Genomic DNA, 18,711 nt, shown 5'->3' with positions numbered 1-18,711 from the left:
TGTGTACACAAATCTTTCCAAGTTTTAATCCCACCTGAATTTTGAAGCTGAGATTTTGAAGACTGTATATACTTAGACACATAGTTTAAACACAACCTTACTACAGATTGTAGTTTGAAGAAAATACACTGTATAATCAGGTTGCTGCTTGCCAGACTTCACACAGTAACTGAGATATGTATATATGGATTTTGGCATGCATACTGTAGGCAATGTTTTGAAAATGTTGTACTACGTAATGTATTTATTTGATGTTTTACCTACAAACAAGAAGTAACAGACCTTACATTAGGGTCCTGCAGACTGGAGGCCTTACTGGTATTTACAAATGATGTGTCTTCTTTCCCCACCTGCTAAAGGAAAGAGCCATAATTTAGTATAATGTCAACATATTTATGTATATAATTATAGTATGGTATATATTTATAGTATAATATATTTACGATATAACTATTTCTACAAGTATCAAAATAGTTTCCATGTATAAAATGCCAGTTGTGCCCAGATTTAAAAAACAAAATTGTTTTGTTTTTCATTTACTTCTGTTGAGATTCATTTAAAAGTTGATCAGCTGCAGAATACAGGCACAGTATAATAATATTGTGGGAAGATGATCTTTTTGGAAAAACGTGGATATAAATGCACATTCCATAAAATATTTGAGCATAAGTAGTGGAACCATTGAAACCAAATATACCCCTTTTTCTTCTGTTTAACCCCTCCCCAAAACTAAACTATGTGCAGATTATTTCCAGCTGCATATCCACAGCCTAATTAGAATCACCATGCCAACTCTCGTAATTCTTCAGACATTGAAAAATTAATAGAAAAAGTAATACCTCAACAAACAGTTAGTCTCTACATAAAATCCACAAAAAGCTTTCCAATCTGCCATTCCCCTACAAGCCGCAGACCTGGTCTCTTTTGTATACTTTGTCTACAAATGCTGGAAAAACAACTATGTATAGACATAATATTGCTTAAATGAAATTGCCAGACAAAGCAGCCCAGCAACTAATTTGACTTAGCCGTTTATTACTCTTCAGTGTAGATCCAAGACTCCAATATCCATGTATCACCAGCGCAATATTGTACCTGGTCCCCATCCACTCTACTAATACTGTCTACAAACACTGGGGTATCTCCATATCTATAGTAGACTAGAGGGGCGATGACTTTACCTACTCTATTTAAAGGATAGAGAGGAGTTAGTTGATTTAGTTGGGGATTGGTCCTGCTTTGAGCAGGGGCTTGGACTAGATGACCTCCTGAGGTCCCTTCCAACCCTGATATTCTATGATTCTACGATAGTGCATACAATATATTACCTATTGTATTATTTTTTCATTGTTTATTAAAAACAACAACACTTAACATGTAGATTTTTTTTATACTTGGAGCACTTTAGAAATTTATAATTAACCTACAAAATTGACTGGAAATACTTAAAGAAAAGCATCTACACTATGCCTAGTTCACATTGGGCTGGGTATGGGACATAGCAAAAATTAATTCTTAAATTTATGACATTCAAATGTTTAGGTTTTTATTCAAACTACAACCTGTAGTGAGGTTGTGTTTAAGGTCTATATATTCACAATCGAGCTCTGTCTTAAAATGTTTTTGTTTAGGGAATGAGGAAAAAAACTGAATCACAGTTACCGTAGGTGGGCTGCAGAAGTTAGTACTTTGCTCTTTAATATTTATGGCAGGTGATGATGCTTTACATAAAACTGCTGTATGTCTGAATGTTGAAAATATGAATGCAGCTGTCAGAGACTTAACACACAGTCTCTTCTGTCCAAATGATAATATCTTAATCATGTGCATTGTTAAATGATAATTAGCTAGTTTCTTACTATTTGTCAAACTGACTCTTTAAAAATCACAAATTTTACTTTATTCCAATATTAAAATTACCAAATTGAAAATGGAGAGTGAACTGAATTTTAAGACACACTTGAACATAATAATAGAAAATTGAGTTTCATTATTGAGAATGGAGCACAGGAAGATTACAAAAGTCAGCAATTGTAACGGCCAATTAAATTATTAAAATTCCATCTACTTCAGCAATATGAGATGAGTGTCCCCTTTAGCCAGCCATGGGAGGGATCCAGAATATAACTGGCTAATAACGGTTTCCCCTGATCCTGTGACAGTAAGATGACATCTACACTTGGAGCTAAGGGTGTGATTTGCAGCTGGTGTAGACATACTCATACTCGCTCTCAGTGAGCTAGGATGCTAAAAATAGTAGGGTAGCATCAGTAAGCAGAGGCCTGGGCTAGCTGCCACAAGTTCAAACTCGCCCAGATCCCGTGAATGCACCTGTGGCGGCTAATCCATGACATTGCTCATGCTGCCCATGCTATCATGGCAACAATACTATGTTTAGCTCAATGAGAGCTAGCACAAGAATACCCACACAAGCTGGGAATCACAGCTATAGCTCCAAGTACAGATGAAGCCTTAAGCCCAAGGCCATTGCTACCTCCCCAGCATGGATTTACATTGGAACATGCTAAATGGAAGGTCAGGAAAAAGGAATATTCTTAAACATTATTTTCTACATATTGAGAGCTTCTTCATTATTATTTTATGCTAACCAGTGAGCAACTTCCTCAGCACATCTGAAAGTATCTAACCCATAACTTGAAACAAGAACTATATACAAGGTAAAATTCCCATAGGAGTGTCCAGATTGTTGGAGCTCCTAGAAGAAATGCAAATATTATGACCAAGATTCATCTCTCTCTTTGGGGACACCCAACAAATCTGAAAAAGGAGTTTTGTCTAGAACCACCCATCTGGTGGGAAATTTATATCAGCAACTAGCCAGAGAGGTCCCTGTGGACTACTAAACTCAGGAACCTTCATTGTTAGAGGCTCTGACATCTACATAGTAACGATGTCTGAAGGCAGAAATGCAGCAACATGTGGCTGCTCAGCACACTTCTTCCACTGAGGCAGATTCTCTCTCTGACCAGAAGTCAACCATGCTATAAGAGGAATGAGCTTTAATGCCTGTGGATTATGGCAGGCCATCTAGTACATACGCTTCCTTTGGACACAGTCAGATCCATTTAAGTATTATCAAAAGGGAAACAGCCTGGCCCTTCTTTCAGCCAGATTATAGGAGAAATAGGGAACCCAGTACTCCAAGCTCTTTGACACTATGGATCCTAATGCCATCCCATAGGATGCCAGGCTCTTTCCTTATCTGAGACTGGCCCAGGGCAAAGAAAAATGAAATTAATGTTCTGATTTCAATGAAAAACAGTTTGGATAAAACTGCCAGCAGGGTTACAAGTTACTTTATCATTGGGGAAACACAAGACAAAGGAAGTGACAGGACAGAAGCACTAGCTTGCATGCTCTCCACAGATAGGTGGTTTCCAAGAAAAGCTACTGTTATTGAAAGCCAAAATAAGGATGCCAAAGGGAGAAGTTCAGAACTTAAGAAGCACCAAACAGACTCCAGTTGCTTAAGCGATCTGCCTAAATTTCACTAAATTATGCGCTTCTGATTTCTAGAGATGCTGAGCACCCACTGCTCCCATTGCTGCTGAGCCAGGATTTATGGCATGCCCTTCTTTAGGTTCTCCTCTAAGCACAAAGAGGATCCTCAACCACTGCCTGGGGGTGGAAGGAGAGTGGGAATCAGATATCTAATGATCGTCTCAGAGTTCCACTGAGGTAGGAAAGCTCTTAGGAGGAGCTGGGAGTGCTTTCTGGGAATGAGCCCATGTCTCCCAGCAGCTGAAAGACTTGCCCAGCAGATGGAGTCTGCATAAACCTGAGCTTCCTCATTATGTTGATGACCTTTTCCACTGTTTATTGTGCTGGGCTGAGGATCCACCTACAAACTGGGTGACTGTGATGGAGAGGGGCCGGAGGAGTACACAAGGTTCACCGCAGTAGTCAGTAGTCCTTTCTATGACTAATTAGACTAGGACGTAGGCACAGGAGACCCTGCAGGGTGACACTGTAGTGCAGGCAAGCAACAGACCCAGTGAGCTATTGTGAGGCATCATGGGTCTCGAACTCATGTCCGCGGGTCCCCAGGCAGCCCTAATACCACATCAAACACCTGGCAACTCGCGGATACCAGCAGGGAGTCTGGGCTGGTGAACCCTAGCTCACCATAAGCACTGCTCACAATGGTCCCAACTGGAGGAGACTTGCAACCAGAGTCATTGTTTAAGCCAGAAGGCGGCACAGGAAGTTGTGAATGCCGGCTGTCTGCTTTATCGGCTTCTGCTGTTTTGCCTGATTCCTGCCTTCCTATCCTGTTCCTCCTGGTCTGCCTTGTTCCAGATTACATCCTGCTGTTACACCCACCCCTAGCTACTGACTCCAGCTCTGACCCTCGGCTCAATTCCTGACTCTGACTCATGGCTTGACTCCCGACTCTGTCTCTATCTCTGACCTCTAGTTCCTGACTCTTGTTCTGACCACTAGGCCGACCACCACTGCTCTGACCACTAGGTTTGACTGCCTATATCCCTGTTCACAACAGCTATACTCTGTGTGTGTGTGTGTGTGTGTGTGTGTGTGTGTGTGTGCGCCCCGCTTCCTAAACAAAAAATCCACTTAGTGTTTACACCACCTTATTCCTGTCTCTTCGTTATCACAAGAGGCATTATCGTCAACATTATGCCAGTTCCACATAAGGAACATCTTGTTTTCCCCTTCTGACTTTGTGAATCAGCCCAAAGGTTGACTGAAGCACCTGATCCCATTCAAAGGCAGTCAGGTTGCTGACTGGGGGAGAAAAGGTTCTGAAAGCAGATTTTTGGAGGTTCCTGATTATGCAAAAGGGAGGGGGAGCAACACCCTTTTCAGATTGCTGGAATCCTCCAAGCAGAAGGACAGCAATAGCAATGGCTCAATGGCCCTGACTGAAAAAAATGCTTCCCCCTGCACGTCTGCTGGTCTGAAATGAAACCGAGGAACTCTGAAGCGCATGGGATATTTTTCAGTTCCCTGCTAACATACCCAACCATGATCTCATCATATTTCATAAGCTAAGCAGCAAGGTCACTGGGAAAAGAAGCCTCCAAGGAAAACCCCGGTGCAGGAAGTGTTGTTGGTATTTTAGCAGATAGGACTCTTCCCTTGGGATCAGAATAGCCTCACGGTCAGCTCTTTGAGGTAGGACCCATCTTTTTGTTCTGTGTTTGTACACTGCCCTAGTACAACAGGATCCTGATCCATGACCGAGCTCCCAGGTGCTATTGCATGGCAAATAACAACAAATAATACTTGTACCATTCAGTGATAGCAGGCACTGAATTACTAAAAACCTTTTCTGATGAGAGGCAGAACTGAGGTCTTGATGTGTGGTCATAACAATCTTGTGGCACTTTTTGCAAGTCTGTCCCTTAGTGTCCTGGGGATTTTTTTATTCACCCTTGACTACTTTAACTGAACAAAGTTGTCATCATTTTTTGTCACTCCTTTTTGAGTAGAGTTGCTGATTCCCTTATAATGGTTGCTGTATTCCACCTAATGATGCTCCCCCATCCTACATTCCCTTAAGTCCTATCTTTCTGTACCTCTGCCTCCCTTTATTTCCAGCCTGAGACTCACTTTTAAAGTTAAACAAATCTGTTTCCTTTGACAGACAGAATATAGCCAATTTGAATTATAGCCATTTAAATTCCATTGTTATGAACAATTATAACTGATGTGATGTCACATTCATTGGAGTTGAGAGTATCACAACAATTGCTTCTTTTTACTTAGCTTGGAATTTGAGAGTGAGTTTTATTGGTCATCCAAGTGGGTGACTAACAGCAATGGCTTTAGCAAGGCATTGTGCAAAGAGCCCTGTACAAGCTTCTTTCTCTAATATAAACACACACACACACACACACACACACGGCACAGCACTTCAGCCCGGACCTGTTATTCTCCTGTTCTGGGTCTTTTAAATTGAGATTGTCAAATTATGCAGGGATGTGCGATAAGCACAAGGAAGACCAAGAAGATATCAGCAAATTTGCATTATTTCCAAGCAAATCTTGGGTATAAAATATAATCCATGATGGAGGACAGACTGACATGCTTGAAATTTTCATCATTTCACAATGTTTGAGTAGCCATCTAGCAAAAGGCAGGAACTCCTCCAGGCATCCAGAGATATTTATCCAAGTCCTGTTATTTTTCACATGAGTATAAATCCCCCAGTATCTTTCCTGTACCAAACTCATTTTCTCTTGTGCCCTTATTATGATTTCCAGAAGTGAATAAAGCACTTAAAAGCCAAATCATATAGATAGTATTGCAATATATTTCCTTGCGGCAGCCTTTTGGGAAAATTTGAAAACCACATACATCAACTTCTTTGGGCACTGCAACTTTGAAGAGTCTTTATAAATAACTGACAGTTTAATTACTCCTTAAAGGACTACATGATGAAAAGGCAAAGGCCAACCAAAGATATAGTTAGGAAAACCACTGATGAGTTTCTCCTCAGCTGTACTCCTTTGCTACTTTAAATAATGTGTTGATCCAATTTTTGTTTGCATTTGTTGCACACAGAACAAAATGTAGCATGAAATACGATCAAAACATCTCCATCTCCAATGGTACAATATGTTCCAGTCGTTCTAGGCAAGGCTAGTTAGCACCGTTCAACTTCACATCTTAGTTTTTTACATTAAGATTATATCCTAGCCCACAGATGGCAATACACATCTCAGAGCAAAACTACATCATTGGTATGTAGGTTTTTTTTTGTTTGTTTGTTTTTTTAAGAGGTAAGGGAGAGAGAAAAAAGAATAAGGTAATCTGCAGTAGTCTGAAAATATTGCATAGATATTAACTTGTGAACAAGTTTTAATACTCTCTTTGCACCAAATTCTAGCATCATGTTCAACCCCCGATGAAGTCACTGCCATATGATCCAAATTTATTCTTCTAGGTTAGAGATAAGACATCAGATTCACTCTTGTTGTAATTTCATGGACTTTTGGGCCCCAAGGAGTTGGGACTGCCTATAGGGGAAGAGGAGGTGAAGTGAAAACTAATGGAGAAAATAAGCATCTATTGTAGAAGGCACACTGGATAAGACCACCACATACCGTTCCAGCCAAGAGACGAAAACCCAGTCAAGGTAATTCTAAGTTTGCACAGGAGTCTGTATTTAACGCTAAAGAAAATCAGGATTTGCTTTGGGCCAAACTGGGTATGCATAGCAATCAGAGCCCTCCATCAGCTGGGCCATGAATTGACCACTCCTCTGATTAATCCCTCCATTTCAACACTGAGCCCTGTAAACTGTAAGGGTTTTAAATGCTGCTGGAAGCTGGTCTTTTATATTCATGCAGCTCTTTGTTGCTGGTTTGATACTGCTCCTTCTTAAAACGAGCATGTGATCTGCAGTCTGTCAGCTATGAAGTATTGGACGCCCATGAAAAAGTTTGAAGGGTGTGTTGCAAAAGAGTGCTGGTTTACTATTGCAATACAGATACTGCGCTGAGTGTTCTGTGGAACCCACAGCCTAAATTTCCACAATTTGTGTGGGTTCATCACATTTTTCACCAGTTAAGGTGTGCATCTGCACACACTCAGACGTACTCCACCACACCTTGCAGCTTGATTCTCAAACTAACATTTCTGCATGGAAATATTTCTCTCTTCACGAAATAAACAAACTCATTCATGTTAGTTTCTTGCTGCTCCAGAACTCTCAACATTTATGCAGAACTGTGAGTAATCTGTACCATAAGCAGATGAGTTTTAGATCTCTAATTCAGAGTCACAGCTTTGAGGAAGGATAAAAAAGTACCATATAGGAAAGAAATAAACAGCTCTTCTGCATGACTCCAGAATGGAAATTGAGTTCAAATCTCCCTTTTCAGCTCCTATTTCAAACTACATTGTATAATTTCCTCCCACTACTTATGTTTGAAATTGCAGAGATTGGAATTATGTATTTCAGTGTTTCTAAGGCACCTGTCCCCATGGTATCTAGTTGCCATGAGGATACTGATCTGAATGAATCAAAAAATCAGCATTTCCATCCCCAAACTCACTTCCCTCTGCCTTTCCTCTCCTGCATCCGCCCGCCCGCCCCCCCCACCTCCATTGTCAGGAACTGCTAATGAAGAGCTTCCTGTTCTACTGACTACAGTGGGTGCCTTTATGAACTGGTCATTTCCTGATGGTACTGGTGTCCGGTATTTGAAATATTCCTTGCTTTTCAAATGGGAAATTATTACAAACATTACAAACAGCAATGAAATAGTTACTTTAGATAAGTGGAAATTTTTTAAGAGCACCCTCTGGTACCAGTTCCAGCTGTGTCCCATTAGTGAAAATGTTTCACTGATGCTTCTGTTACTAACTGGACAATGCAGATGTCCAGCAAAATCTCCTAAAGTACAGTACATTGATGGGGAGCTCAAAAAGGTAAAGGATCTTTTAGGACTTTTTAAAACCAACCTCTGATAGGTGTCAATTTCACTTTAGATAAAGAGTGCACTGTATGTATGCAAGTGAGAGAGACCAGCTCTGTTCTTTCTGCTTCTAGGATAAAGAACTTCTCACCGGCATGTAATGTTACATAGTAAACACAGAGAAGAGGCACATGCTGTAGATGACAAAGACAGGCTGCTCTTGCTTGAAATCTCTGTATAGTGCTGTAAATTTGTCCTGTGCTTTACAGAACATAGATGAGATATATTCCCTGCCCCAAAGAGCTTACCATCAAAATTAGAGAAAACATTGGACAACAGATCAAAAGTAGGAGGAGACTGGGGTTTGCGAATGATGAGAAGGAAGGAGATGCAACTTCTTAAAGATGTGGTATTTAAAAAAGGATTGGAAGGAGATGAGAAGGTGCATGGCAGAGGAAGAAAGAGATATGGTTTAAAGTTTATTGGACAGTATGATAGATGGGATGAAGCCAAGAGTAAGACTAGGAGATAGAGAGAAGACAGACAATAGGTTTGGGAAGAGCACAGGGAGCTGGAAGGATAAAACTGCTGTCCAAAGTGGTCTGCAGTAAAGAAACAATCACTCTTTCCCTGCCCACTTAAAGGATCCTCTAGCAGTAATCTTGGTTCCCACCTCAAAGAGATCAAAATTATCTGTAGGAAGGCGGAGAGGGGAACCATTGCTGTAGACAGCACTGGTCTGGCTGACATATTGGGTAGTCAGTCTGTGCTACCCTCTTCAGAGTCACCTGACTGCTGCCCTACTTCCCTACCCCCCCCAACCCTTTGGTAAGGAAGAAGCAGCAAACTTGTCTCTCCCCTTTTAGGTGGGAAATTAAGTGATCAAACAACACTCAGCTGATTTTCCCTTCTCCTAGCAGGAGAACAAAAGGCCATTGGCAAAGTATACAGATGCAGTGAGCAGATAGCTTTTCTGGGAAAAGTGGGTGACATAACAGATGCAGTTTTATTGCATGCCAGACAGACAGCTTATTCCCCAGCAGCACCACCCCTCCCCTTCCATGCTGGCTTTGTCTCTAGGTGGTGGAGGATGTGCTGCTCTCTAGCTCCCCCTGGATGGGTAAATTCCTATGCTGCAGATCTTCATCCATCTATGGTGTTTACACTGCCCCATTACCATAGCATCTGTTCATCTCACAATCTTTAATTATCTTCACAATACCCCAGTGCAGCAGGGAACTGAGGCATAGAGATACCTCTCCAAAGTCACACCGGGAACTGTGACAGAGCAGAAAACTGAACTTGAGTTTCCTCAAAGGCAAAGGCAACATCCTAATCACTGGACTATCCTTCTTAGGCAACCATTGCTATATGACTTTCAAGCTGCACTATGTCAATAGTCTTCAGCAACACATGCTACTTCCCTCTCTGTTTGGAATTTCATATGATCTCCTCTCATGAGGCCTGGAACATGGATGCATATTTAATCCATACTGAGTGCTAAAGTTTTTTGGGGAAATGTGTCTACATTAAGAAAAGACTTACTTTCTTCTCTGATACCCGTTCACTACATAACTACAGTAAAAGAACAATGTTACAGATATGTAAAAGCAACTCAGGATGATGTAATTTGGAAAGGCTCTGGGGAGTGGGCGGGGGAGCAGATCAGGAGAGATGGAAGAAACATGTTTAAAAAATTTTCTGTGTAGCTACAAACATGAATAATTCTTTACTATGAATATGTCAGCACACAGTGTTAACATGCGTATAACTGCACAGTTGAACATAACTAAGCATAGTTGGGGAAAATGCAAATACAAGATGTGTCGGGCAACATCCTTGAGAAACAGACACAAAGGCATGGTATATGCATGAAAAAGAATGGCTAGAATTGAGACATTCAAACAGGAAACATACTGTAAAATAGCGCAGTTGTCATAACATCAGATTCAGAGAAGACCGAACTGTTTTTTAAAAACACATCATAAAATTTACACTGCCTGTTCTAGAAATCTCTAGCAGACTGAATAACCAAGGTTTAGCTGTCTTAGACTTCCATGGCTTTAACTGCATGAATTGCAATTTAACTGTCAGATGAAAACTCTGCCAGGGAACAACAATGAGAAATGTACAAAGATGGTTGTTACAAGAAAATTCTTTGGCGGGCAAGTTGACCTGTCAGATGAAACAAAAACAACGAAGAGTCCTTGTGGCACTTTAGAGACTAAGAAATTTATTTGGGCATAAGATTTTGTGGGCTATAACCCACTTCATCAGATGCATGGAGTGGAAAATACAGTAGGCAGGTATAAATATACAGCACATGAAAAGATGGGAGTTGCCTTACCGAGTGGGGGGTCAGTGCTAACAAGGCCAATTCAATTAGGCTGGATGTGGCCCATTTCCAACAGTTGACAAGAAGGGGTGAATATCAACAGAGGGAAAATTCCTTTTTGTGATACTAACGAGGCCAATTCAATCATGGTGGATGTGGCCCATTCCCAACAGTTGACAAGAAGGTGTGAGTATCAACAGAGGGAAAATTATTTTTTGTAGTGACCGAGCCACTCCCAGTCTTTATTCAGGCCTCATTTGATGGTGTCAAGTTTTCAAATCCATTCCAGTTAATTCCAGACTGGGAGTGGTTGGGTCACTACAAAAAATAATTTTCCCTCTGTTGATATTCACCCCTTTTTGTTGGAAATGGGCCACATCCACCCTAAATGAATTGTCTTTGTTAGCACTGACCCCCCCCCCCCCCCACACACACACACTTGGTAAGGCAACTCCCATCTTTTCATGTGCTGCATATTTATACCTGCCTACTGTATTTTCCACTCCATGCACCTAATGAAGTGAGTTATAGCCCACGAAAGCGTATGCCCAAATAAATTTGTTAGTCTCTAAGGTGCCACAAGGACTCCTCGTTGTTTTTGCTGATACAGACTAACATGGCTACCACTCTGAAACCTGTCACCATGGAAGAAACAGATTAACAGAAGAAGAAAAATAGTGTGTATCCAAAGGAGATTATTAACACACACACACACACAGTAACAGAAATAGCTAATGACAGGATTCAATAACCCTCTCTCCCTTGTATTTCTTTTCTTTCTTTCTTGTTACGGAAGATGACATTATCCTTATTTCACTAACTACATTCCAAAAGAATTACATAGGAATAGGGTTAGGGTTTCAAGAAAGTTTACCTTCAACAGAAGTAATAATATCATTACAATCATGCCATCTATTTGTGACACAGCGGAAAACAGCTAGGTCATATGGATATATGTTGATATTTACGTAACACAATTCATTGATTGTGAATGTGGATCTATCCATGAAAACTCTGTGAATTTGAAATAAATTAATGGAACATAAATGTTTTGAATGGATGACTGGAAAAACAAATGAGCACAAAAGTACATAGACTAACATTTTCACACCTGTGTGTCTAAAGAATCTCTGGAATCAATATTTAGACATCCAAATATGACGTTCATCATCTATAAATAACAGTTTCCATGTCAGATGAGGACTAAAATACAATATTTAATCAAAAATAGAAAAATGAATGCTCAGCAAAATTCCAAACTGCTCTATGAACAGAAAAAGCTAAAGGCTTTAGGGTTTGAAAGGATGAAGGAAAGTGAATCAACCAAGCCACACTTCATCTACTCAACTCCTGTTTTGTTCCCAACCTTTTGGCAATGAAACATTATTTGTCCTGAAAGCTCATATATTCACTGTAGCCAAAAAAGTACTGATGAACAGCAGATGGTTCAGAAATAATGAACTCTGTAGACCACCCTGAAATCACAGCAAGTAGCTAGATGTTCTGATTGCCTACAGAAAGATCTAGAGCAATTTATGTCATTTTGGATACCTAAGGAAGATGAGACAACACTTCCCAAGGAAAGGGTCAGATTTTGGAAAATATGGAGTGATTTCACATGAAACATTATGTCCTCACTAGCATTAGAAAGGGGAAATATAGAGGGTAAATTAAAAGGTATACTCACCTGGGCACCCACTCTAAAAGCAGCTTCTACTTGAGCTTTAAGGATGTTACATTTCATATGATCGGGTACGGAGGAAGGTGACACTGGGGGATGAAGACTTTTTTCAGAAACTTTCTTGTCTTCACCCTGCAGTTTACATAAAAGATAACATGGCAACATACATTAGAGGAAGAGATTGTATGATTTATCACAATGATCAGGTCAAATTTTACTTTGAACAACCAGTTTTAACACCATTTAGGAAAGTTTTCAAGCTCATAACCTGATAGAAAGGTCTGACAAGACAAATTATTCAAAAGACTTAACTTTAATCTATTACCAAGGTAATAAAGGCCTTTGAGGGAAGTGTGATACCACTGGGTACTCGGACAGACAGAGACATAGAGCATTAAGAAATATGTGAAAAGAGCCAGGATGTGGAGTGGGTTGTCCCCAAGATCATTTCCAAACCTAAAATTATATTGAAAAAGCAAAATATTCCACAGAAAGGGAAATTGGGTTGTAGGAGAAAGGGACACAGGCTCAATGCTCAGTTATACTCAAGCACCTTTATATCACTGACAGTGTAAAGGCGCCTGAAAGTGAATGCAAAATGTAATTTACATCCACTATAAGACCCCTTTACACTACAGGGACTTTAGTATAACTGAGAACAAGGCCCCCAGTCTTTGATTTTGGATCCCTCTGAATTGTTCTGTAAGAAAGAGCAGAAAAATCCAATGAGTTTAACAGACACACTGATTCCTATTTCCACTGATTCTGAGGGTATGTCTACATGGCAATTAAAAACCTGCGAGTAGCCCATGCCAGCTGACACGGGCTCAGGGGCTGTTTAATTGTGGTATAGACCTTTGGGCTTGGGCTAGAGCCCAAGCTCTAGGACCCTGCAAGGTGAGTGTGACCAAATGCAACCATGTTTTCACACCCGACACACCATTGTAATAATCTTTGTATAAAATATGCCTTGTGAAGTATCATGTGAAACCTAATAACTTGCTGGTCAGTCATGGTGAAATGTATGTAGCAACTTTATATGTAAAGGTATGAACATAAGCTAAATTATACTTGAAATGTCAGGTTTCAGAGTAACAGCCGTGTTAAGTCTGTATTCGCAAAAAGAAAAGGAGTACTTGTGGCACCTTAGAGACTAACCAATTTATTTGAGCATAAGCTTTCGTGAGCTACAGCTCACTTCATCGGATGCATACTGTGAAACTGCAGAAGACATTATATACACAGAGACCATGAAACAATACCTCCTCCCATCCCACTCTCCTGCTGGTAATAGCTTATCTAAAGTGATCACTCTCCTTACAATGTGTATGATACACATGATCACTTACTCCTTTTCTACTTGAAATGTGTTTGCTAGACAAGTCCGGGGAAGAGGTAAATCTGTTTTTCAAAGACAAAGAATGAGCTGATGCCTCTAGCCAGTTGTCATTAAAGTTGATTGGCAATCACTGGTCAAGTGGCCAGTCTTTGGCAGAGAAGGGGGAGGAGGGGCAGGAATGGATTGATTTGCATTTTAACAACAACATGGAACCTTTTCCCCCACAAGACTGCATGCCTCCATCCTCACAGCTGGAAGGAACTTTATCTAGGAGTAACCTACAGGGAAATGCATTTAAAAGATTGATTGGACTATAATTGGACCCCAGGTATTCTCTCTCTCTCTCTCAGCTGAGAAGACAAAGAAACCAGGCCTTTGGATGTTAGGAGGGGTTCTGACCAGAGAATTTGGTCAGCCCTGTTGCTGGGAATGTTTGGTAAGAATTTCACTTTGAACCAAGTCTAGTGTGTTAAGTTTCAGCAGTAGAAAGCATTTTATTTTTATTTCTCTTGCAACCATTGCTGACTTTAATGCCTTATACTCACCTAAAACCTCTCTCTTTGTTGTTAAATAAACTTGTTTTATTCTTTAATCAAAACTAATGCAGTTTTGTGTTTAAACTGAATTGTCTGGTAACTCCAATTAAAGTAGCAAATGGTCATACATTGACCCCTTACGGGGGCAACAGACCTCTAATATCTGGACCATCCAGGAGAGGGCTGGACAATGCGGAACACATGGTTTTGGGGGAAAATCTGAGACGGGGCGTATGTTGGGGAGTCACCCTGCAAGTGGTAACTGAGGCTGGTGGAAGCCAGAGTGTGACTGGAGTGTGCTGGCAGGCTGCAGCTATGTGTGACCTGCATGTTGTTTGGGTGCTACAGCAGCAAAGCATTGTGAGGCACCCAAGGTTGCAGGGCAGGTGGGGACACAACCCCTCGCTGGATTGAGCCCTGGAATTTGATAGTGGGAGGGTCTCGGAGCAGGGGCTGCATCCCAACCCGGAGTGTGCACATTGCAATTACACAGCCCCTTAGCCCAAGCCCTGTGAGCCCAACTCAGCTGGCACGGGCCAGCCGCAGGTGTCAAACTGCAGCATAGACATACAGTATAGCATGACCCACAGGGTAACTCCTTTTTGCACAAGGAAGGGTAATTCTCCAGCTCTGGATCTGAGAAATCCACAGCAGGACAGGTTCCACTGACAGGAATAATTTCAAAAGTGACCTAAAGATTTTTTTGCCTGGAATAAACTTTAGAAGAAAGCAAACAAGAACCAGCAGACTTTCCCATATGCAAACACTTCCCTTGCAGAAATCAAGAGGATCCAGTCTCTCTCCTAATATAAACAATACTCAGTTTAAAGCAATTGAGCAGGGATGGGGCCAATCTTGTAAACACAGGCCCTTAAATCAGCAGGTCATGATTATTTACAAGTTTTAAGGGAAGAATCAGACAATGGAATAGCAAGGGTCCACTCAGAGTTCCCCTCATCTTGCTGAAAACCAGATGAGAGTGGTAATCCTGGTTTTCCGTTGTTTTGACCACTGCATAGTCATTTACGACTGTGCAGAGTGAGTGTGAAATGCTACCACTCTCATCTGATTGTCTTTCACACCAACTTCATACTGCCTTCGTCCACGTGTGCAAAATGTATACGGTACGAGGCAGTAGCAAATCAGGCCCAATGTATGTCCTTAGTTCACCTTTGACAAGTGTATTCTGAGATGCAGCAGGGCATTTTATACATCACTGAAACTACCCTGCCCTTAGCCTCAAAAAAGTCTTTTTGTTTGTTTATTTCACCAGGACCTATGCCCCCTCCAGTTTTTGGCCACCAAAACCTTGCTTGCTCACTTCATTGATCCAAAAACAGTCACATACAATATGGGATGTCAAGAATCTGGAGAAACTTTCCAGGAGCAGAACAACTCAACCTTGTGATTATATTGCCTTATACAACTATTTTGTGAGCACCCGGAAAGAGGCCTCAGACTGTGCTGAACCCCATTGAAATGGCATAATATTTTCCACATCTAAGAAATGTTGATGCAGTTGCCTTGTGAACCTAAGCTACTGTGGTTTCCAGCTACGCTTTTGAACAACTGACTGAATATCATAATTTAATCCACCCTGGTTTGTTTATTGATTGATTGAGTGTATTTGACATGAATGTTAATCAGTCTTGCACCTCTATTTTCTGAGCCTTATCTACAATTGCTAATGGAAAAATACGTGCACATTTTACTTTGTCTCTTTGGCTTTTATCCCATGAAAACATACCTGAAAACAAAAAGTACTGCTTCTAGCTGGAGAATATACTGAATTGTAGTTATCTATTGAACTTCAAACAAAAATGTAATACAAGAGACAGGAATTCTAACAACCACTACAAAAAAAAATCCAGGTGAAACACTCACTCACTGATATGGCTTTGCTGAGCTTCCCATTGACACTCATAACTGGAGATACCATTTAGGTAATTTGGACAGACAAAATCAACGAGGAAAGTGCAACCCCCTGATCAGCCAATTGTCTCATTAAGCAGATTTTCATTGCTTGAAGATATCTGAAATGCTGCTACCATCAGCAAGTTTACTCGTATGCATACTGCTCTCTAAAGGGAATTCAAGCAGCACACTGTAATACAATGACAGTTCTAAAAGGCATGTTAAAACCAATCTTTGTTTTAGGGCTTGAAACTAATTAGATGACATGATGATTTCAGTCACATTAGGTTTACCCATTCTATTTCACTGTACAACCAAGGGGAAATGATACTTAAAGACCCAGATGGCTTTTTTTACATTCAAACACATTACCACTCTCCGCAGTTCAGTAGCCAGTAGCTGCGTCTGCATTCTCCAATGTAATCCTTACAGAGACAGGACTGTGGCCTGCTCATCTATCCCTGTGCAAGCTACCTGCATCATGGGTCAAAGCAAGATTGGAGAGCCGCCTCTTTTGGGTATGTCTACTCTGCAATGAAAAGCCCGTGGCACCGAGTCTCAAAGCCTGGGTCAGCAGACGGGCTCCAGCAGGCACAGGCAGGAATAACTCTGAATTTTGATATCCCTCGCAGGGACTCAGAGCCTGGGCTCCAGCCCGAGCCTGAACATCTGCACTGCAATTTTTACAGCCCACAGCCTGAACCCCCCTGTCAGCCTGAGTCAGCTCATCTGGGCCAGCTGCCACCATGCCAAAGGTCTTTTATTGCTGTGTAGACATACACGGTGGAGCCACTAATCCCTCGCTGTGCAGATGGGCAGAAGTGGGGAATGGGTAGAGTCTTGGCTCTGCCAACCTCACCTCACTCATTCCCAACACACTGGTCAGCAAAGCTGACTTGGGGCAAAGGAGGAAGTAACCTGCTACTGCTATAGCAGTAGCTGGAACAAGGGGGAACTCTGGCTGGTCTGCCCCTGGGACTTACAGCTGTGCACTACCCCTTTATTTAGGTCAGCTAATGTTACAATCTAACCCATAACTGCCGACTTCAAAATACATTCTGAAACTTAGAAGTTGTCTGTCAACCTGCAGGAGTGATGACAGATCTTTCTGCTACAAAACAGCACCTTCCATACTAACAATTCCTGTACTCAAGTAGTTGTTTAGCCAAAAATATTATATACATGAAATATGGTATCAAAGAATTGCCTCCTTGTACCTCCATGCTGCAAATGGATTCATTTCATTGTAACAAGGTATCCTCTCCGATGATAACCTCAGATTATAATACCCTCAGGCATCATGTTTCAATTCATAATGGTTCTTTCAGGGTGCATCTAAGGAAACGGAAGCTCAGTAGACTTCCATTCTCCTCTAAGTATCATTCAAGCCTAATGTAGTTAATTAAAACGATGCCTGGCAGCAAAAAAAAGGGAAGGAGACTAATGGAACCATCAGCTTTTTGTTGTTATTGGAATACTTTTCCATTGCTTTTCCTCTTTTCATACTCGTGAAATTCTGGCTGCAATGAAGTCAATGGTTTTTTTGCCGTTGACGTCAATGGCTTTGGCATTACCTGACTTGATCTCACAGGGCTTGGGCTGCAGGGCCATGAAATTGCAGTATAGACATTCAGGCTCTGGGACCTTCCCTCACATCGGGTCTCAGAGCCCAGGCTCCAGCCCAAGCCCAACCATCTACATGGTAATTTTCTAGTCTTGCAGACCAAGCCCCATGAGCCCAAGTCAGCTGCTCTGAGCCAGCCTCAGGTCTTTTATCGCATTGTAGACGTGCCCAACTGTAGACTGGCGTGACATGAATAACGACATGAGGCGGCCTCCTTTCTTGGGAGATAGGATTAGGGTGGTAAATGGATTTGCAGGATGGAAACAGACCATCTGTACTAAATAAGATACGGGGGAACAGCCAGGGAACCATTTACAATGGACAAGATAAAAATGAATAAAATAAGCCTGGAACGTAAGATGAGGTAAAGAGTAAATCGTGCATGGACAGTGTGTGCTGTACAGGGATTGGTTCCTAGAAAGTGACCATGCCAATCCCAGAACACGCGATGCAATGTACCGTAGATGCAAGGTATTGTATAAATGTATATAAAAGAAGAGATTTGCTGCGTAACTTTGGTATGCCCTATAACCGCCCCGTACACTGGAGCCTGAACAACCTCAGTGTAGCATTGCTGCATGCCAAATAAAGGAACCTGAGTGACAGGACTTGAGTTGAACTAAGTTCTTGGGGAACCAAATGGAAGAGGTTTCAGGGGAACCCCAAGACCAATAAGGCCACGTTTCACCCATCTATAGTTTTTAAAAAAATACAAAAATCTACATGAAAATAATAATACAGGTCTCACAGAAAGCAGATATTTGGTGTTAAGGTTGCCATGCCATCCTGGACTCATTCAATGGTAAATACACAGTTGTGGACCAGTTGTGCCCCCTCAGTCACATTGACTGGTGCCCTACTTCCTGACTAGTCT

The 18,711-nt window shown here is 41.3% G+C and overlaps 1 protein-coding gene across 4 annotated transcripts in view; it reads right to left on the bottom strand.

Annotated features, from left to right (window-relative positions):
- EPB41L4B (erythrocyte membrane protein band 4.1 like 4B) overlaps nt 1-18,711 on the bottom strand; it is a 256,800-nt gene that overhangs the window by 67,049 nt on the left and 171,040 nt on the right. For 3 of the 4 annotated variants that reach the window (XM_048839325.2, XM_048839328.2, XM_048839327.2), the window contains 2 exons: nt 12,431-12,556; nt 283-353 (listed from right to left, as the gene is read on the bottom strand). In XM_048839325.2, coding sequence (XP_048695282.2) covers nt 283-353; nt 12,431-12,556 — 197 coding nt within the window. The remainder of the gene's footprint in view (nt 1-282; nt 354-12,430; nt 12,557-18,711) is intronic. The other variant, XM_048839326.2, reaches the window with a different exon arrangement.

Source organism: Caretta caretta, chromosome 2, assembly GCF_965140235.1.
Source record: "Caretta caretta isolate rCarCar2 chromosome 2, rCarCar1.hap1, whole genome shotgun sequence".
In the NCBI taxonomy this organism is placed as follows: Eukaryota; Metazoa; Chordata; order Testudines; family Cheloniidae; genus Caretta; species Caretta caretta.
This window is presented reverse-complemented; position numbering and strand designations above follow the sequence as displayed.